Source organism: Thamnophis elegans, chromosome Z (genome assembly GCF_009769535.1).
Source record: "Thamnophis elegans isolate rThaEle1 chromosome Z, rThaEle1.pri, whole genome shotgun sequence".
Taxonomy (NCBI): domain Eukaryota; kingdom Metazoa; phylum Chordata; class Lepidosauria; order Squamata; family Colubridae; genus Thamnophis; species Thamnophis elegans.
The window spans coordinates 101,737,514-101,760,346 of record NC_045558.1 but is presented as its reverse complement, the minus strand read 5'-3'; the positions used below and the strand labels follow the sequence as shown (position 1 = coordinate 101,760,346).

The 22,833-nt window shown below is 37.8% G+C and overlaps 1 protein-coding gene across 2 annotated transcripts in view; it reads left to right on the top strand.

The window, feature by feature from the left end:
• Positions 1 to 22,377, top strand: part of COPZ2 (COPI coat complex subunit zeta 2) — a 50,033-nt gene extending 27,656 nt beyond the window's left edge. The window contains exons 2-10 of one of the 2 annotated variants that reach the window (XM_032236661.1): positions 32 to 380; positions 2,231 to 2,299; positions 4,699 to 4,780; positions 5,898 to 5,989; positions 6,420 to 6,475; positions 8,252 to 8,329; positions 9,612 to 9,663; positions 16,134 to 16,172; positions 22,062 to 22,377. In XM_032236661.1, coding sequence (XP_032092552.1) covers positions 237 to 380; positions 2,231 to 2,299; positions 4,699 to 4,780; positions 5,898 to 5,989; positions 6,420 to 6,475; positions 8,252 to 8,329; positions 9,612 to 9,663; positions 16,134 to 16,172; positions 22,062 to 22,109 — 660 coding nt within the window. In that variant the 5' untranslated portion in view covers positions 32 to 236 and the 3' untranslated portion in view covers positions 22,110 to 22,377. Of the gene's footprint in view, positions 1 to 31; positions 381 to 2,230; positions 2,300 to 4,698; positions 4,781 to 5,897; positions 5,990 to 6,419; positions 6,476 to 8,251; positions 8,330 to 9,611; positions 9,664 to 9,777; positions 10,678 to 16,133; positions 16,173 to 22,061 lie in introns of those variants that run through there. The other variant, XM_032236660.1, reaches the window with a different exon arrangement.
• Positions 22,378 to 22,833: the final 456 nt, after the last annotated feature.

Sequence of the window (22,833 nt, the reverse complement as noted above, 5' to 3'; positions counted from 1 at the left end):
ATCCTTGGCTGCCTTTTCCCTCTCATTACAGATTGACAGAACTTCGCTTCCCACATCTCCCGCCCCTCTCTTCCGCCGCTTCTTCCCTGCGTGGACATTTTAAGAAGTGGTCCTTCACGCTATACTTAGAGGCCGGGAAGGCGGGGGGGGGGGGAGCGTTGCAGCCCACCCAGTGCCCGAATGGGGCGGAGCAGTTCAGTTGGTCTAAACTGAGCTCTGGCGTTGAGCGACCCGAGATGAGAAAAGCAGAGGCCCGGCCACGTCAGCACGACCACCTCGGGAACGCTGCTAGGGGATCCGGTGGAGGAGAAGGTGGAGGTGCGGATCGCGCCGGCGGAGTGCGGTCTGGAGCCATGGAAATCCCCTCTGGTCTGATACTGGTAAGCGGGTGGGGAAGCAGCTGCAAGGAAGGCGGGCGCCACGGGGGAGGGGGAAGGCATCACAACAAATGCCTACGTAAGAACTTCGATCTCTAAAGTTTTGGCACGCGTTCGGCCAGGCAGAAAAAAGTGTTGGGATACTGGAAGGAAAAATATTTCTGAGAGGAATAGAAACAGAATGAAGTGGTCTTAATAGTAGCCAGATTTTCATTGGGTTGAGTCCTTGGGACTACAGGTGGAGCGAGGAGGGAGCTGAGGAAAACACCAATTCGACCTAAAGCATTATCTAGAATAGGGGTGGATAGAATTGTGAAGGGAAGGAGACCCAAAGGGAAAAATAAATATTGAAATAATTTATACACATCTGCACTGTTAAATATCTTGAGCAAATTCTGATTTGATATTTGTTTGCTTATTATGCTGTCAAGGCAGAATCCTCGTAATGTAAAATTTGCTACATATTGGCATATACTTAAACAAATTAACAACAGTAGCAAACTGTTTCTATACTGATAATGCTATTCAGGAATGCTTTTAATCCTCTACTCAATTTCCCATCTCCATCACCAACACCAACACAGACTATTCTGTCCTTGCTGAGTTGGTTTTTGGTGTTTAACTGCCTTACTAAAGAAGGAAGTTTTTCTCCCAACCTATTGACACCTTCCTATTATGCTTTTGGGTTGACTAGAAATGTAATAGAATCCAGAACATTAGTACAGAAATTTGAAAAAATGATAGGTTGTGATGAGAATGATGAGAAGCGTGTTAACTATAGACATGTAGAAATATTAGTTAAATAATGCAAAGAAAAGTTTCAGAAAAGCCTGTTGAATAGATGTTGAACATCAGAGACTTCACTTTCACCCACTCAATATACCACAAACAACCCAAGCGTAAGAAGTATACTGCCACACATCAAAAATATCTCATAAACCATCAACAGACTTTTACAACTACATGGCATTGAATTGATGTAGGATACAAACCAAGTAAAGCCAAAACATCCTAAGTAAGCCAAAAGACCAAACAGCCCTAGAAGAAAAAACAAGAGTCATCTACAACATTCAGTGTAATGATTGCAACAGCCATTATATAGGGCAAATGGGCAGAAGACTTGGAGAACACATCCATGAAAACCAACTTGCACAAGACATGATGAAAACTCATTAATTTTCATACAAAATAGACTTAATCATAATTTTAACTGGAAAATTGTGATCATCTTAAATCAAACCAAATAAAAAAAGCTAGAGAACTTCTGGAATCCTGACACTCTGACAAATCAGCCGTCCATAGACATAACATCTACATACTGTGCAAAAGAACTATCAGCAAGTCAAAAAGATAGCAAAAAGGCCAAAACCTCTTCATCAGCACTCAACACCCAGAAGAGCGTAGATTAATATTAAGATTGACATCAGGCCAACAGTCAAGAAGGGAACAATACTCCAATCAAGGAACTTCCAAACAAACTTAACAGTAAATAGCTCATCCACCCACCCACCCACCTCACACACCATAAAACCTACCACAAGACCACTCCCATGAATACTGACAGGACAACCTACCACAAGACCACTCCCATGAATACTGACAGGACAAGCCACTAGAGAATAAATTAAGAGCAAACTCCCTAACAGCATTGGTGATGTTGCCTACTGTGGTAAATGAAACATCTGCAAGAAAACAACCATGTTCAGAGACCACCACAGACCCTCATTTCAACTCTGAAATACAAACATTCTCCTTTATTAGTACCTCTCTTTGCAAATCATTTCTTTAATTATTTTGTTGTCTGAATATTCTGAATCTCGCAGTAAAATGAAACCAATTAATGTTGATCTTAGGAACCATCTCTGTATACCATTAAAGCAATTTTCATCTTGGACAGCTTTGGGCAGCGACTTTTGGCTAAGGTAGGATACTTTTAGCAATTTTGATTGACATTTTGCTTACTTATTGAAGGTCTGATAAACCTAAGGTCAGGGAAAGTTAATAAAATTGTCTAAGTTGGAGAATATGATTTCCTTCTTTTGGCTTCTTCTCCCTCCTTCTCTATTTTCTCCACAACAACCCTCTGAGGTGGATTGGGTTAAGGGAGAGTGACTGAGAATGATCCAATTTCATCCCACCAGCTTTCATAACTAAGGCAAGACTAGCAGTTAACCACTGGTCCAAAGTGGCTGTTTAATTCATAGGATTATCCCCCTTTGCACATACATAGTTCATAATTTCCCCCTTCTATTTCCATATATCTATATAATATTATGTTTACAAAAGGCATCTGAGTATCATTCTGGGGGCCTCTGAAATTGTCCAAGAGAATTCCTTGCTATCTACTTTTTTTAAACCATTTTTGCTGCTTGCAGACAAATACCTTATGATTTCTGTCAATTGCTCCTTACAATTGGAAGATCTTTCTCTCTCTTATATGTCAGTTTTGGTCAGTGTCCCTGTACTGTAGAATTCTAACAGGAAAAACATTTTCACTCCCAATTTATCACTTATGTCTCATTCAATTCATTTCCTCCTCAATGCTGTTTTTATAAAGCTCCATTAAGCGTCCCAGCTGCCTCAGCTGTCTACTTCCTATAATAAAAAGCTCAATTGTCCAGGCAGTTATTTGGGATAAAAGTCATCTACTAGTCACTCTTATTCTGCATTTTCTGCTACGTGGTTTTGGAGGCCAAGGGAGCAGAATTGCTGCCAGATCACATATAAACAATAAGGTTTTTGAGGATACATTGAAGTTCTTAAATTCTAGCCATCCTATAGAATGGCTAGAATATGAATGATAATGGGATCACAACTTACGGCTGGAATCTCCATTATCGTTGTTGTAATTGTTATTACTGTTAGTATCAATCACTATCTTTCATCTAAAGTGATTTTACCATCAAGGGTAAAATACCAATAATTAAGAAATAAAATAATTATCTAAAGCAATTGTTGATTAGCTCCCACTGAAAGTACAGGTAAATAAGCCAATTGAATAAGTGATCCTTACTTTAAGTAATCATGATAAATTTGGCTGGCTGCATTTATTAGGAAGGGAACAGAATATAGGCAACTGCTTTATAAGAAGTCAAATTATAGATCTTACTCATTGTTCAGTACCCATAATGGTCTATGCCAGTTGCTATCTATAATTGGTGCTAGTGGTCCCATTTGGAGTTTGATCATCATCAGTCTAAGGTTAAGAACTACTTCAAATTAGACACAGCTGTTGGTGAGATGGGCAAGTTAATATACTTCCTTTGGTACCAATAGGGAGAGAGTTTGCTAATGTCTTTCTCTCGGATTTTTTTTTTTACTTCCCAGTATAGTCCTAAACTTACGATCATTTGTTCAAAGAATTGTTTCACAATTTTTAATGATTGCAATTTGGGCACTTGATAACCAGTTTGCATTTACAATTGGCTGTAACATCTTGCAGAACTGTGACTTTTTTTTTACCAATTTCTGTTTTAAAAAAAAATCATTGAGAAAGCTTGATTAGTTTATTGTCTACAGTGATTTGCTTGACCGCTGTAAAAATTGTCATAAAATTGGGTTTCACCTGATTTATGGTGAAAATTCTGCTCCCAGTTGCAATTGTGATTCGAGGACGATTTATAGCTCTTAATTTCCTGATGAACTCCTATCAAGTATTAACCACTACCAACACTATTTAGCTTGACAAAATCAGCCAAAGCCAATTAGGTGTTGTCAAAACTATAGACTATTCCAGACACTGGGGTATTGTCTCTGAGGATGGAAATCCTAATTGATCATGATTTGTGTCATCCTGGAGAGAAGCCTATGTGCCTGCAGTGGTGCTCTTGAGGCCAGAATTTAGGTCACAGATATCCAGACCCTATTAAAGAGATCTTCATAATATAATGTGTGTCCACTTTATTGTGTATCACACACACAAACTCTCCCATAACTCAATTTAGCATCTAAATTTACCAGTGCATAGATTACAAATTAGAGAATCACAGAGATGAATTTAGAAAGGAATGAGATGGCAGTTAAAACATGATTTTAGCCAAGTATGGGAAGAGAACAAATAAGAGAACATTAGGAAAAAAGAACATAGGTGTTAAACATTTTGCAGTATTAAAGGCCATAAGAAGGAGAAATTATATTTGGGGAAAATCTGTATTTTTTACATTTATTTTCACCTGATAGTTTTGGAAGGCTATGACACCCTATTTTCCATAACCAACACAATCAATTTATTTTGAATAAAGATAACTCCAATTTGCAAATCATTTCCCATGCCTCTGTTGTTTCAATCCTATTTTAAATATCCTTTTCTGACTGTCCACAGTATTATGACAACACATTTTCATCAACAAAAGAACAGAAGAGCTTTGAGAGAAATGTCTTCAACAAAACTCATAAGACAGAAAGTGAGTAAAAATTCATCTCAAAACTCAGCAATTTGACCATTTGGCCTGCTGAACAGAAACCCTTGATTCAGCACTTCAGATCTCCTTCCTATGTCACAAAATGTATTTCAAGTAGCCAGGGGTAACAAAAAGCACTTTATGCAACACACTTGAGTAGGCTAAAATGAGGTTGTGCCATTTGTGGTTCAGAGTTTATGATAAATCCTTAACCTATTGTATGATCATTTAAGGGCACAGCATGTATGCGATTATAGCAATTATGTTTTGTTGATCTGACTTTGAGGTTAAATCTGTCATATGACTGAGTCTAGCAGAAACAAAGAGGCAAGCAGTGGGTGAAATGGGTTTAAAGACCACTTCCGTAAACTTATATGTCCAGGGTGTTATACCTTACAGGAAAAACCCTCAGAGCAAAAATTGATTGTGATCATGAAGGCAAATATATTTTTCACCTAAGATGAGGATTGGGCATGCTTTGAGAATAATTCAAAATTCAATGTTTTAGACCAGGGGTTCCCAAACCCCAGTCTATAGCCACTAGTGGGCCACTGCCCATTCAGAACCAGGCCACGTAAGTGGCAGGCAAGTACCACTGCTTTGAACCTTATATGGACATGAACACAGCATGTCTCTGTTATTCATTAAATCAACCAATCTTTTCTATGCAAACCTGAGAAAGGGCAATTGCTTAAAGGAGTTGATTTATTAAAGTTAACCAAATTCTTAAAGCAATTTCTTTTTCCAGGCAGGACTTGAAGCTAGCAAAAAAAAAAAAGGACTGCATTAACAAGTAGCAGAAAGAGGCTGTATTCATGGCTGGGTAATTTCCAAAGCACAGAATTCTGAATTATTTTCATAACAGGCACAATTCTACTGCTATCGAATTAACTAGGTCTGGTTGCCAGTAACTCAAATTGAAAGATTTTTTTAAAAAAAAAACCATATCAATAATGACTAGCATCTATGGAAAGTTTCCTTTTGAGTCACAGTTCTTGAAATATGCAGATATTAGATGGGTACAGCCAAAATAAGATATGGCAAACCATCAGCCTCTCAGGTTTTGGATACTTTGAACACAATGTTGATATAATTCTCTCTTTCTCTTTTTCTCCCACAGGTGAGATTGCTTTCTTAGAAGGCTTAACTATAGTCTATAAAAGCAGCATTGATCTTTTCTTTTATGTGGTGGGGAGTTCCCATGAAAATGAGGTAATATGTCCTTTAAAAATAATTTTTAAACCATAGGCAAATGAGCAAAAAGTGTGACAAAAGAATAGACAAAATAATATTCTAGATTTTGTACTTGTATTTAGTTTCTATTTGGTGCATGCTTCCTTTTCCCAAAAATTATCTCTTTGGCATGACAAAGTTAAATAGGAAGCAAAGAAAGAAAGAAACTACAGGGAGGAAGCTTTTAAGACTCATCTTGATTGGACAGGACCCCAAATAATGATTTACACAAAATCATTTTTGTGCAGAAAGCTCATATGTTGCTAGGTGAAAGAGCCTTGTGGAAACCCCAATTTGATTTGATTCCAATTGATTTCTGAAGAGTAGTACTTAGGCAGAAATATATGCTTAGACCAGATATTGACTGTTATTGATAAGAGTTTCTTTTCTGAATCCCATTTTTTTCCAGTTAATGCTGATGTCAGTTCTTTCCTGTCTCTTTGAATCCCTCAGTCATATGCTGCGGTGAGTTACTTTTGTTATTTCTGCTGGGAATTAAGGATTACTTTATCAAGCACCAAAATTATGGACTGGGGAACAGAAATTGTCAGGACTCATTGAACCTACCCATAACCTTCTTGTGTCTGAATATATATGGATAATCCCAGTTGTATATTGCTGCCTATAGTGGCCTGGCACATGTCAAGAAACATCGTCTTTAAGAAGGAAGGCTTTTGGTTAGTCTAAGAATACAAGCCAAATTGCAAGCCCTTAAGAAAATCAAATCTCCCAAGAAATATTTATAGTTTTCTTGAGTTCCTCTGGCATTTAAAAAGTATTATTTTTGTTTGTTTAAAAGATTTATATGGCTATCAATCTTAAATAATTCTGGGTGGGCAATTGAAAATGATCACTTCTAACCTAATCTTGGTTGTGTTGAATTGACATTACAGTTTATTTTCCCCAAAGGAGTTCCTTGTAAGCAAATTCAACATGTCCTCTGAATTATGCTTTCCATTATTGACCTCCCATTGCATAGAAATACATATGTAATCACTATCTGGTTGGTGTCTATATAGAGAACAATATCTGAAGTTCTTCTTCAAGAAGTTTTATAAAAGTACAATAAGTAGCAACCTGAGAGTCGATTGCAGAGGTGGTATGCTGACGATTCACACCATTTCGGGTGAACAAGTAGTGGCATCATTGTAAAGCTCCATCCACCCACTCAGACATCATCAAGGACCTTTTGCACACGTGCAGAAGGTTCTACGCATGCCCAGACATGTGTGTGCTCCCACTACCAAACCAGTAGTGGGGAAAATAGGATACCTTTACTGGTTGGTAGCTATTTTTAGCACAGATATCTCAATTTTGCAATATCTCAACTGTAAAGTTTTATCTATAATATTGACACTAAATAAAGGCCTTTGTATTTATTTTCAAAGAAGTGCTTTTTAAAAAGTGCTTTTAACAAGAGAATATAATTGACTTTTAAAAAAGTCATTCTTTGCTATTTTGAATTCACTTGGAAGCTATTTCTGGAAGGCAAAAGTTCATTATGGAGAGTTGTATGGTACACATTTCAGAAGAGATTGAATAGTGTATCATCTGGGTATTGAAATGCAAAAAAAATATTGCATTCTACCAGAGTATCATATATCAAAATCTAGGGAATAGAATCCAGTCTTTGACCTCTACTCTCTAGATACTCCAATTGAGATCTATTGTGTTCAAAGCTCTATTTGCAACTGCAATTTCTCAAAATTTAGCCCACATGGTCCAAATCATTGGCAACAAACAAACCAAAGGTAGGTATTCCAAAAAAGAATATCCTCAACTAAGCAATCACTTAGGCCATGGAATTCCAATACTTAACTCCTGAATTAAACAATGATTTATAACCAATATTTTCTTTGGAAAGAAGTGCCTATTTCCAGAAACATCTTCCATTTTTTTTAAAATCCTATTTTGGGGGTGGGGGGGGTGGAAGCATCTATTTTATCAGTCTATATAATTATATCACATAATTTTTATCCTGGTTTTCTCCAGTGAATTCTGGAAGTTGTAATTTGACAAGGTGCTGAGAATTCTTTATTTTAAAGATCTTTTGTCTAATCTGACCCTTTATGAAATTACATTTCCAAGAGATTTCTGAGGAAAAGGCATTAACTCTTAAACCATTGTAAGACAGCATAACATTAGAAATCCTGGGGAATGTAGCAGGCAGGAAATCATGGAAAGCAAATGTAGATAATGCATCCTGGAATTAACATTGCTGTCATTTTCTCTTTTATCTAGAAAGAATGTGGAGAAGCGAATTCTGATAGAAAACATGGATGGGGTATTCCTTGTAGTGGATGAGATTGTTGATGGAGGGTGAGATTTCTGTGGAAGGGAAAACATATGCAAAGAATCACAGGGAAAAACTACAGTAGTTTTTAAATATAAATTTGGATTTAAGTATGTATTGTATAGTGTACTCTGTATAATGCACAATATTGTGCAGTTTAAATACAATATTATTCAAAATCTCTTTCTGCTATAAAGTACATTTGGCAAATTTTGGCAAACTAACTAATTATATTACTCTCAAATTCTAATCAGGATATAAAAATAATTGCCATGATTCATAAACTGCTGAGAATCATCTTGAACGATGAGAAAAAGACATATACATTTGATAAATAAATAAACCACAATGATTTAAAGTACTTGAGAGATACAATGTAGGTATGTCACATTAAGAAAGCCAGCTGAATGGTAAAAATAAGGGATACTTTAAATTCACATTTCAAAATTCGTCTTTATTTACTTCCAAATTGGGCTTGTCCCCACTTTCTTGAGACAGAGAGTGATTATCTACAAGTGTAATCAAAAGGAAATCTCTCTTGAGTTGAGCAGTCTTTGTTCCAGGTAAAAGTATATGCTGACAAAGGCTTCAGGCCCATAGTGTTAATATAAGGTGGGAGATGCCAGTGATGGGCAGAGCTTAGCTAGCATAGTAAGGTCAAAACCAGAGTAGAAGCCGATGTGGTAAGCCTTTTTAAAAAATATTTCCATTATTCTGAATTGTGTGGGTGAAATGTTAAATAAGTTACATGCAATTAGATAGAAGGCTGAATGTGGCTTATGGATGAGAACTCGTTTCCCTGGGATATAAATTGCTCAGACTGAGATTTATAAGTTAAAAAAAATTCAGTTCAGTAGGAGACAGGACTGCCGAACTGAAATCAGAAAAGAAAGGGGGATAAATAAAGATAAATACAGAGGAATATCTCATATAGAAAAGCAGTGACTGTACTCACACTTCTGCAAAACAGGTAGGAAGATCAGAATAAAATTTAGAATAAAAACTTTAAACCACAAAATAAATATCTGAAAGCTGACCAGGAAATCTCATAACAAGCATCAGCACTGACTAACTGGTTCTTACGACATTTTAATACTAAAAACCTACACAAAATATTGCATTAGAAGAAAATGTTGCTTCAATGAAACAACGCCTCTTCCTATGCAAGATGATCACTGTTAATGAGTACACATGCCAGGCTGTCTGGTCACTCTTATTATCATTTGCAGGATTTTTTAAGCGCTATTAACAAGACTGAAAATTCTTTTTTCTAAGATGTTTAACTTCTTTCCTTTTTTTAAATTCTAGTGTGATTATGGAAAGTGATTCCCAGCAAGTCATCCAGAAGCTGAATTTTAGAGTGAGTCTACTGCACTTTTCTAATTTTCTTTTGTATTTCTTACTCTTTGGTGATTCTTGCATCATCCTTGCTTTTATTCCAACTTACTTTACTATAAAACTCTTTCCATCTCAGACAAATCCGGAGCCTGCAGCTTATGGCTTCATTCTCTTTGATTATATCACCAGCAATTCGGATCAAAGTGAAATTATATCGGAAAAGTTGTACAAATATTGAAACATCTTTCAAAGTGGGAAGCAGAAGTAAGACATCAGTTCCCTTTAAGCATGTTAAGTGTGGCATGTTGAATGGCTGAGCTGAAATATTTACCTTGGACCTCATTTATGATTGTCCAGAGATATAGCCCTTCACAAGCCCGAAGTATGAAATAACTGTTCAGTTTGTTATTATAAGTAATTAGCATTAATGCCTTGAAAGAAAAGTGTTGGTCTTTTTGATCACTTCACATATCACAAGACATATTAAATTGTATCTTTTCTCTGTGGGGTTTTAAATGCACCATCACTGTCCAAAAAAATGTCTCTTTAAATACAGAATAGAGGAAGGATCATCTGGTGTTCCTTTTTTATCTCTGGTGGTGTGTATATATAAGGGCTAAAAACAAGCTTAATAATGTTAAATTATCCACAATATTTTATGTTTTGATTTGATGTAAATTTGATCAATAGATTCCCATTCCTTTGAGAATTTATTTTTCTCACAAAATGACCCGGTTATCTATAGAGACTAAATATGTGCTGCAGAGCAATCATGCAGAGAATGTAAAGGACTACACAAAATGTTCCTAAATTTTAAGAGAAAAGAACTAATTCCAACTACCGTAATTACCCAAGGGCAACATGGGAGGTATAAGAATTGCAGACAAAGCAAAAACTGTTTATAAAAGGGTTAAAATTGGAAACACCAAAAGCAGCTTCCTTTGGACTGTCCATGCTAATTATTGTTTCCAGTGGCTCGGAAAATGTTTAATGCTTTTTATTGTACCGTATATACTCGAGTATAGGCCGACCCGAATATAAGCCGAGGCACCTAATTTTACCACAAAAAACTGGAAAAGTTATTGACTCGAGTATAAGCCTAGGGTGGGAAATGCAGCAGCTACCGGTAAATTTCAAAAATAAAATAGATACCAATAATGTTTTTGAATATTTATTTCAAAGAAAAACAGTAAACTAGCGGTGTATTCAATGAAATACTTCACTCACCTCATGATGCTGATGTCCCGCTGTGATGATGATGTCCCGTGCAGCCGCGGGAGCGATGTCCCGCCTCCTATGACACACGGCACAGTGATTCCTATCATTGGATCACTGTACCAGAGGAGGTGGGACATCGCTATGTGGCTGCTTGCCATAACAAGGAGGAGGTGGGACATCGTTGCAGAGCGGCAGGAGGGGGAGGAAGGGGAATCGTAAGACAGCCCTGCATTACATTAGAACGTGAGGAGGGGGGATGGTGCGGTGCGCGCTGCGCGGCAAACTGACACAGAGGGAGGGGAAACTCACAGGGGCGCCGGGCCATTCACGAGCGTCACCCAGCGGCATGGCCCCGCCCCTTTTTCTCCTCCATTTCGGGCAAATTTTTCACTGACTCGAGTATAAGCCGAGGCGGCTTTTTTCAGCCCAAAAAGTGGGCTGAAAAACTAGGCTTATACTCGAGTATATACAGTACTTAATTTCTTAGATCATGTAAACTCTTGATTTTGTTCATATTTCTCCCTGCTTTTGTCTGCTTTTTGTTCCATTTTGCCACTTAATTCTTGTTAATGCTTGCTGATACTTAATAAATACCCATCAACCTACATTTTTGCTGGCTAAACTGAGTTATGTGCCTGTTCACGCTGATCTAGAAATACAGATTGACTGGGAATGGGTGCAAACTAGACTACCACAGTGGGTTTCCAACATGGGCCCTGGTGCAGTTCTACTCTGTAAAAGCTGCTGGTTGCTAACATTTTCTTGTTATCTGAGAGAATTTGAAACAACTCCAGCAAATAATTTTAAAATATGTTGATCATGTGGAGATCTCAGAGCATGCCTCACGATTGCTCTGGGATCAAGTATAGATTAGATGAAACGTGACTCAGTATCAGTAACTGTGAGTGGGATCTTGGAGTCCTAGTAGACAAATATTTACATTTGAGCCGGCAGTAAGCTGCAGCTGCCAAAAAAGCCAATGTAATCTTAGGCTGCATTAACAGAGGGATAGAATCAAGTATCACATCTTATACTTTATAAGGCTTTGGTAAGACCATACTTGGAATACTGCATCCAGTTTTCGTTACTATGATATAAAAAGATGTTGAGATTCTGTAATACAAAGAGCAACAAAGATGATTAGGAAGCTGGAGGCTAAAACATTGAACTGGGTAAATCTGGTCTAATAAAAAGAAGGAATAGAGGTGATATGATAGCAGTCTTCTAATATTTGAGAGGGTACTACAAACAAGAGGGGTGAACATATTTTCCAAAGCACCAGAAGGCAAGACAAGAAGCAATGGATGGAAACCAAGAAGAGAAGCAACCTTGAACTAAGGAGAAATTTCCTGACAGTGAGAACAATCAACCAGTGGAATAGCTTGCCTTTAGAAGTTGTGGGTGCCCCGCCCCAGTACTGGAGGCTTTTAAGAAGAGACTGAATAGCTATTTGTCTGAAATGGTATCAGATCTCCTGCTTGAGCAGGGTGTTGGACTAAAGGACCTCCAAGGTCCTTTCCAACTGTGATGATATTATCTGTTCTTTTTAAAATTCCAACCCAATTGAAAACATATTTCAGATTGATTCTTAGCCTATTATATATTATGGGAATCTGTTTGATAGGCTTGGTGACTTGTATGTGGAAATGTCAAATAAAACACGTTTAAGAAAAGATAGAAAAATAGGGGAGGGGGAACTGTTTTGTGGGCGTGGCAAGCTGGGGTAGCTGCCAATTCCAGTGACCCAGGCTGCCAAACCACTACCAGTTCAGCTGAACTGGTCTGAACCCACCACTGGGTGGGCAGTAAGGAGTGGTGGTAGGGACATCCCATTTTTCACACACCCCACCATCACCAGTGTGCCTGGCCTCTTCAGCCTGGACCTTGGTACAGCAGCAGCTGTGGCAGTGGCGGCAGCAGTGTGTGTTTGTGTGTGTGTGTGTGTGTGTGTGTGTGTGTGTGTACGTGTGTGAGTGTGAAAATGGGAAGCCCATGGCTACCACTACTGCTCTGTGTTCTGCTCACTCACCTGTCCAGCTCTCACTCTGACTGCCCATGGTGAGTTGTCCCCATGGTGAGTTGGACATGTGGAGGTCCTCTATGGCAACTTGGCTGTGGTGAGTTGGTAGAAGCAACTTGATGGTGGCAAACTGGAGGTGGTGAGCTGACTGCGGCAATTTGTCCCATTCTGGCCTGGGGCAGGAGAGACAGTGTAGTTCAGAATAGGGAAGGTGGACAAAAATATTTTCTCTAAATTTGCATCACTTGGAAAACAAATGTATTTTAAAAATATCAGAATTTGAAGAACTGACATCCAGGATTAGAATTAGAATTTAAAACAGTATTTCAAATGGTCAAATGGTATAACTTTGTTAGAAGGAAATACTTAGAAAATAATTAAGAAAATTAAAATGTGAAGTGAAAAAATCTTGGCTAATATGAAATATTAAGAAATCAAAGTAACTTTGCTTGTATGAAGAACTAGGACATATTTGATAACTTGAATATTTTTTGCACTTTATGAATCAATACATAACTTGCCCTTTATTACATATAGTGCACTTTTCAGTCTCCAAACTGCACAATCTTGTAAATAAGAAAATTTGTAGTTCAGGGTTGAAACGAGGGGTCATTGATGTTATCTGAGTTTGGATGTTTACTTGAAGATATTTCATTAGGATGTTACCTAATTTGGGTAATGAAATGTCTGAAGAAAACAACCAACGTCATAAGAGCATCAAGGACCCCCATATAATCTTGTTTTACATTTGTTTATATAGTTGGTAGCGCCTTAGCCTTTTCTGTTGCAACTTAAAAAAATTCATTGGGTAATGGGTGCCTTTCTATCTGTTTATTGGTCTTTTTTCCTTAAGACCTGTTTCTAGTAGAGTTATTTCCTGAAATAGTTTATCTTTCATTGTGTAATCCCATTCCAGTGGTGGGCTGTAGGCGGTACACCTCGGTACAGACATACCGGTGCCTGCCCGGAGCACTGAGTACCGTTCCAGTACAGTGCTCCAGAGGGCCCACCCATCCGCCCAAGCTCCTTACCTGTATTTGAGCTCTTCCGCTCTTCCGCGCACACACATGGAGCACACGGCACCTGCGTGATGCTCTGCCCAGCAGCTGGAGTGTTGCGGAGGCTTGCGGAGGCGTCGCAAGAGGTAAGGGTGCATGCGCACATTGCGTGCGTTAATGTAGTGGACATCGGGCCCCGTTGCACCATACTGGTTTGCACCGGGATCCGGAACCCACCACTGTCCCATTCATAATAGTATTTATGGAATTGATGGATTAGTATTATTATTCCCATCTTTCTTTAACTTTCTTTAGCTTCTTTTGCCTCTACTAGATCTTGTCAAGGATTATTCTTGTCTCCCATTATATGGAAAATGTCCTGATTTCTCTGATCTTTTTTTGAAGGAAAAAAAAACCTTTTGTGGTTTTTCTTGTTGTTTTTCTCTATTTGTTGACCATCATGGTTGATTTTCTTTCCTTATCCTTTCCTTTTTCGCAATGGAAAACTATTTAGTTATTGTACATTCTTATTGCCATATGCATCATGACCTGAATAATGTAATATATAGCCCACAAAGTACAGACTTTCAATCTTCATTGCACATATAAAAACATTTAGTGACTCTTCACCCCTCTAATGTTACAAACATTTATTTTTCTATTCCCCATCCTTCCTATAAACAAATCCACAAAGTATTATGTTTTCAGTTCTGTGTTAACAGAAAGTCCATAAAAGCTTCCCAGAAATAACAAACATATCTTGTTCTAATCTTGATCAAAAATACTATGTATCATGTAATCATCTGATTTATCATCTGATTTAAAATTATCCATTCTGGATTACTTATATTCATTTATTTGTAGGATATTCAGTTTAGTATGCTTCATTTTCCTTCTGGTAAGTCGAAACTTTTTCCAAGGGTGATTTCATTATTACTATGGCAATAACAGTGTCACCTTGTTCTTGAAAATTAACAGGGACATTTGAAATAATAATAATAAACCATTTCTTCTAGTTGTCAAGAATGCATAGGAAGTCATCAGGTGTCAAGCTTGACCTGAAGGAGATTTGACTTTAATTTTCCATATTAGTTTTAGATGCCCCAACTGATAATTTTAAAAATATTTGTCAGCATACTCTTTCCCCAGATAATTAATTTGCAAATTGTCAATTAGTATAAGTTATATTTATATTCCATCTGATTTAATTGATCATTGCTTAAGATGTCCATCTTTATAGCCTTTGTCCATACAATTTCACAATCGTTATTTCTTCTCATATATGAGCACAACTTCCTAGAATTTACCCTAGAGGCTCTTGTGATTTGAATCTCTCATACATTTGCATGCTTGTTGATGTAGTTTCAGCAACAATAGATATAGGGGGTTTTGTTTTCATATGAGAAAGAGAAATCCCGTAGGCCATCTCTGTATTTTACAAATCTCTCCCCTGAGTTTGGAAAGCATTAAATCCAGAGAAGCTGTGGTTTCTTTCCTAGCATGCTTAATTTCAGTTTCCTCTGATGTCGAATTAGAATGAACATGACTTAGCGGCCTTGGATGAGTCAGAAGAGGTTTTTTGATGGTGGATATTCTCCTTCTGAACAGAATTTTTGTCTCTGAAAACTTAGATGTGAAAATTGGAGATTGGAGGTCTCTGAGGCACATTCCCACAAACAATAATATTTCATGGAGGCAGACACTCTTGAATTTTTCTTGGTGGCATTTCCTGATGGACTTCCATACAAGTATTAATCAGATTCCACCCGCTTAGCTTTTCAAAATCAACCAAAGTTGGCTAGACATTGCTATCTAGTTGGATATTATATTGCATACCGCAAGACAATTTTATGACATTGGCTCCAGATTTAGGCATATTTAGACTAGACTCATTGGACTCAGTAGGATATAAGTTAATCATTAATAATTCAGAAGTCATTGATTTTAATGGATATACTCTAAGTATGACTAACTCTAAATGGAAAAAATTCTATGACTAAATCAAGAACCATCTCTTTGTCTTTGCGTCATTAGCAATTTGCTTCTCAAATTCATTATTTGTTTGCTGAATTGTCAATATATATTGGCTTTGTGTCTTTTCTCCCCCTCAAATCCATTTAGTCAAGACTCTCTCCTTTTTAAATAAGCCTTATTTATTTTTATGGATTTCTTGACTTAGCTATCAGCATTCTATTTATCTCTCTCCTGGCTAATCTTTATCTTCCTTAACTATCTGAATCTCTTTTCCTATTTTAGGTGGATGACAGCTCTTTAGCAGAGCACAGTGTCACTCAGGTAAGACTGCTCGAATCATCTGAAGTTTGGCTTCTGCAGAAAGACATTGCTTTCTCAAACGTGATAGAGTTGGATGGCTTAGTCAGATAAGTGGAATCTGTGACAAAATGTCACTACATGAATTATGTTCTCTGGAGGCCAGCCAGGAAATGCCTTTTTAAAAGATAACAGGGCTGTGTTCCATTTTCATTTAAAAATTCTATCCTCTGTGTTCATTTTCTTAAAAAATAGGCACAGATAGTCCTAGACTTACAAAAGTTCACTTAGTGACAGTTCGAAGTTACAATAGCATTGAAAAAAGTGACGTATCACTGTCTTTCACACTGATGATCGTTGCAGCATCCCTATGATCATGTGATCAAAATTGAGAGGCCTGGCAACTCATTCATACTTATCATGGTTGCCCAGATATCTGGGGTCATCTGATCATCTTTGGCAAACTTCTGATAAGCAAAGTCAATGAGGAAGCCAGATTCACTTAACAACTGTGTTACTAATTTAACAACCTCAGCCATTCATTTAACAACTGTATCAAGAAAGCTCATAAAATGGGGCAAAACTTACTTAACAAATGTCTCATTTAGCAACAGAAATTTTGGGCTCAATTGTGGTCTTAAGTCAAGGACTACCTGTAGTTTTGCCAAACTTGAGATGTCCATAAATCTGTTAATGCTTCCATGTTGTGCATGGACGATGCTGACTTAGTTTAGTAAAGAGTGAAGCAGCATTTGATTAACTAACCATTTATCAAGATATATACTGTATCTTTTGCTGTTTTGTATGAAACTAGTGCCGCGTAACGGAGTGATCTGACGTTACTTGTCCCAGCTTCTGCTAACCTAGCAATTTTAAAGCATGTAAAAATGCAAGTAACATTTTTGGTGGGAAAGTAACAGCGTTCCGTGCGCCTTTGCCAGCCACATGATCACGGAGATGTCTTCTGACAGCACAGACTCTTTGGCTTTGAAATAGAGATGAGCACCACTCCCTAGAGTCAGGAACAACTAGCATATATATGCAAGGGGAACCTTTACTTTTATGAAGCCTAGTACAAATATTGCTTGCCTTTATAATATAAATCTGAAAATTTTCAAGTGAAAAAAACTAAAAATAATCAGAGGCATGCGCTCAGTTTCCTTGTTTCATCCTTATAAAAATTATAAAAGCAAGATTCTTATATATACCTTTGCACATTGCCTGCATTTATTAAGTTAATTATCCATGATCTTGTGTTCAGAAATACTATTAGATACTAAACATGAAGCCAAATATCACTCTTTTTTCTGTTGCTTCAAGTTGCCTATCTGTAAATAGACATTATTCCAGGACCTGAGGTCCAAAAACACCTAAAAGGACATTAGGTTAGAAAAAGTGAGTGACTCTCAGTATATAGTTCTTGACTGATGACCACAATTAGTATCAGAATTTCCAGAATTGCAAAACAAGGCATTTGTGAAGTGGGTTATATCTACTTTTACAACCTCTTTTGGTTGCTAAGCAAATCATTGCATGGTTAAGTGAATCATAATGACCATAAGTGGTCATTAAGTAAATCCAGCTTTGGCCTTTTATTTTGCTTGTGGGAAGCCTGCTGGAAAGTTGCAAATAGTCACCATGTGACTCCAGGATGCTGCAATTGTTGTAATTATATGCCAGATGTAAAAGGGCCCAAATTTTGATCATGTCAACATAGGAATGCTGTGATGGTCAGTAGTATGAGTACCTTTATTTCCAATATTGTAACTTCAAATGCACATTAAAAGAATGGTTGTAAGTTGGACTCCTGTATTGTGCGAGGTAAAAAAGTAAAGATTCCCTCAAGTTGAACCCAACTCCTGGAAGTGACACAGATGATCCATGATGCTTTCTTGGCAACAACACAAATGTCATCAGATGCCTTCTTATGGGATGCTTTTTGACGTCCCAGTCCATCTAATAGCCTATTCCCTAATGGTCTCATAGTCAGGCCTGATCCTGCATATATTTTTAAATTATTTGTGATATTTTTCACAATAAAATAAAACCTTGTTCAGGACAGTTTAAGTTTCTTATATCTCCTTGCACTAATTTTACATGCATATTATTCATCATTTCTTTGTAACTCTTATTTCTCTGCTCTGCAGCATTGGGGCAAAATAGCCAGGGATTATGCAACCAGGGTAATGCTTATCTAGTTATTATAAAGGAAGTACATTTGAAAACATTATGAACCTAATAAAATGATAGCAGGAGTATTGTTGCTTTGCTCTCTAGTAATCATATGCATTTAGGACACATTGCAATAGGGCAAAAATAATAGGTATATCATGGTGTCTTAATGGAAATTGTGTGACTTTTGTATTTGCATTCTTATATTGCACACTACTTACATCACAATTTTGAAATATATGATTTTCATTGGCCCCTTTGCGATCCTCTAAATGCCCAAGTTAGCAATCTATGTAATTAATCAGGCTTTGCAACTTATAATATCAGAAATCCAAATCAAAACTACAGTAAGTCAATGTTTCCTGCCAATGACTCAGATAATATTTTTTATGCTTTATAGTCTGTTCTGAATAAATGCCAAAATCTAGGGAGGCAAATATATTTCTGAAGAAAAACAATTTTTATGCAGTATGTCTAACCACAACTTCAGCTCAGCTGCAGACAACACTTTGAAATGGATTTTGTATCCATTAATCGTAATTACAGGTAGTCTTAGACTTACAAATGAAATGGAGCCTGCCCATTCCATTTGTAACCCAAGGACTCATAGGAGTGAATCTGGTATCTTGAACGAGATCACTCCCTGCTTTCGCCCATGCATTTGCTAATCGAATCCATGGTTCTTTAATGCACATGAGGTATCCCAGTGTGGGAAAGGCTATGGAGGGGCTAGTGATGGAACAGGCCAGTTGGTTCAGATCACCCAAGGTCTCCCTCGATCCACAGATACCTCATTCTCCCTCCCCTGGGGTCCCCACAATTGCTCCCCCCATCCTGCTGCGCGGGTGACTTACCTTATGAAGATCTGTCTCCTCCAGCCTGTTTCTTTGCCCGTTCCCTCCTTTCTTTTCAGCAAAGAGCTTGAAGAAGACTTCTGCTATGAAAAAAGGGACCCAGAGGGCTGCATGTGCCCTTCCAGATCTTCTTTCTCACCAACAAACTGCTTAAGACGGTCCTCAGCGATGAAAAAGGAGACCTGGAGGAACGCGCCCCCCTTCAGGTCTTTTTTCTTGTCAGCAAAGCACTTGAGTGTTGCATCCTTGTAGGTTTTGGCAACCCTTTTCAAAAAGCCTTTGCCGATAGGAACAGAGCTTCAGAGGGAGGCATCCGCCCAACAAAAGCTTTTTGCAACAGGCTGCTGAAACCTGCAGGAATGCAATCTCCTGGCAAGAAAATGGCAAACGGAGGGAAGGCCTGAAGTACCGAAGCCTTACCTACATTTGCAAATATCAAGGCCTCAATTTGCAGAGAATAGATGACTAAAGTGTGAGATCACATAAGATCAGTAGCACCAGATCTCGCACTACTGATCTTGCATGGTCTCATGGTATGTTAGACCTCTGTTCTTTATGAATGCTTTGAAAGCCTGAAGCAATGAAGCAGGCAAAGAAACCGTGAGAGGAGATCTTTGCAAGATAAGAGAGTCACCAAAGGTGAAGTACTTTTGAAGACCTGGCTGGGGGGGGGGGGGATTTGCAGGGCAAATATTGCAGAGTGGTCTGTGGTCATTCATAAGAGTGAACAACTGCCCTGGTGCTGCAATATTAGTAATTTGGGGATTTGTTTGTAAGTGCTAGGGGGTGCTTATCATGTAACTTTGAATGTTCGCTAAGGGAATGCTCATAATGTGGGTATTACCTTTAAGACATAGTTTGGTAGAATCGTAAAATTTTCTGTTTAATAATCAGTGCTTTCTTCATAGAAGTACATTTCCCAGAAATCATCGTAAAGATAGAGTGAAATATTAAACCAATTAAAATCTCAATTAGCACAAGCAAACAAATTAAACAAAATAAGCTCTTTGAAAGTGTTTACTTTCCCTGAAAAAATGCTCAATGTGTTCAGTTTTGCAGAAATCAAGAGATTATGAAATTATTTAAAATTAATTTGGATTACATCCCATTTAAGAACTCCTCCAAAATTATGTTTAGATGTGTAGTGGCTTCTTCAAAGCTATTTAATACAAGACTAGATTTTTTACTTTTCCTCGGATAACCTCCTACAAGGTTGGGCTAATGAATAAAAGAATCAAAAAGTAAATGAGTTGAGCACAGCATTTGGGCACATGAATTAATTGTGTCCTGGTTTCTTAAGCTCAATGCAAGCTCCAGAGCTCTTTCTGTTGCTCTGGGCCAGAAACACTCCTGTAGACTTGTGTTAAGAATCTTTTTTTAGAGCTGTTTGGGATCCTGTAAAATAAATCATTTAAATCATCAGCTTTTGGATCAAGACTAAATTTTGTGATGAAGATTTAATAGACTATAAATGAACAACTAAAAAGAATAGCATAAGTGTAGGCAGTGTGTCAAAATATATTTTTATCCACAAAATATTGCAATTGCCCCAAACCTACTTTTTCATTCAATGAACTTCCTTTCTGGTCAGTGTTGCTGGTTCATTTAAAAGAGATGTCTGCCATCTAGTGTTCAGAAGATTTAGGATCAGATAATATAGGGCAGTGATGGCGAACGAGTGCCCAAACTGCGCACGCAACTATGCCCAAACTGAAACGTGTGCATGCATGTGTATGCGCAAGCATGCACATACACAGGCATGCATGCACATGCACTGACATGCGCAAACGTGCTCATAAGCAGACAAGTGCGCATGCGCGGAAGAGACCCGAAGACCAGTTGGCTGGTGGGAGGCAGAGCTTCCAAACACCGGCAGTGCAGCAAGAGATAAGATTCCTTTCCTTTCGTGAGCTTCTGTTTTGTTGTTTGCAGGGAAACAGAAGCTCACGAAAGAAACGCCATGGAGATCTGATCTGGGGCGATGGCATGATGCCAGTAGAGAGGACTCTGCGTGCCACCTCTGGCATACGTGCCATAGATTCGCCATCACGGATCTAGGGAATTCTTTCAATTTTTTAACAATATTTCCCCTTTCACAGGCTTGATTTGAAAAAAAAAAAACCTCAAAAACTTAATTTGCATCAAGTTTCACCAGGATTAAGTTTATGTATTGAGGAAGGGTGGGTTTTGGGAGATTAGAGGGACTTGCTGGACAATATCATCAGAATGTTTTTGGTAGCAACTTCTCTAACTGGCAATTTGCCAATCTTAGTCAATGATTTAATCCTATTGTCTGCAGAGTTCATAAAAATGAACATGCTGAATGGCTGGCTGGTTTATTGAACTATTTTTATAATGCCTTTCAAATAACGGCCTGAGGACAGTATAAAACCAAACATTTAAGAACAAATCTCATCAATAGATTTTTTTTTTAAGGGCAAAGCAATGGCAGCAAATAATGTAGTGCTGAAATGAGTAATCCCATTTTCATTAACAAACTAAATGCTGAGCAAGCATAACTGGCCTCACCCATAGTACATCCTATGAAGTGACAGCCCTTGCCTGATGTTGATCTACACCAGACTTTTCCAACCTGATGCTGTTCCGATACACTGAATTAGAGCTCCCATCATTAAAGAGAGCAGAGCTGGAGTCCTAATCTCTCAGAGTGGTCCACTTGTTTTGAGGCAGTTAAATTAAGAAACACCCAGGTGAACCTTCCAGATGAATTTTAGCATGGCTGAACACTCTTGTACATAACAGATGAGTCAACAATGTTGGCAGGAGATTTTCTGCAAAAGAAGTAGATGAGTTATGCCCGTTCTTTGGGCAGAATGTCAGATAAAAGAAATGGTTCTCATATCTTTCTCCTTTTGCTTCTTTGTAGGTGCTGCAATCTGCCAAAGAACAAATTAAGTGGTCCTTATTAAAATAAAATATCCCAAATATTGTCTGGGAACATTTTTAGTTTATCACATTACTTTGTTTCTCCAAAGAATGAAAAACTTGCAATGCTATGTGATGCCTACTCAGACCAGTTGGGAGAAGCCCAACTTGTTATAGGTCACCTCTTTAATTTTTTTAAAGTTGTTCGTATCATATTATTTATCAGAAATGTGGCCATACATGGAAGTTATACATGAATCAGAGGGACAACAAACAAACTGGAAATCTTTTTAAGACTGTTGGGGCAAAGGAAAACTGTAAAGGAAAACTCTTGCCAAGAAGCACCTATAATTGCTGGAATAGTTTCCTGGAAGTTTCAATTTCGCTGGAATTCAGTTTCCAAAATGCATGGGGTTCAATCTCCAATTTCAAAATGATGTTTGAAGCAATTTGCAGTTTGGCACGATTCTACATTTCTTCATGAAGTCTTACAGGACTGACAGAAGTGATGTTTAGACTAAATGTAGCAGTGAGTTAAATGTGAAACATAAAAACAGGTGTGCTAATTTAAAAGCACTTTCAGAAAACTCACTTTTTCTTTCCATCACCCAGATCTTCTGAATACAAAAAAATAAAACCAAACAGGATAAATAGTCCATTCTCACTATTTAAGGTTATTATATGTCATAGGATCAAATCTGTGCATATTTATCAGGGTTACATCTGCTTTGTGTTTAGAAGCTCAAGGAGGCACGTATAGCATTCCTTCTTCC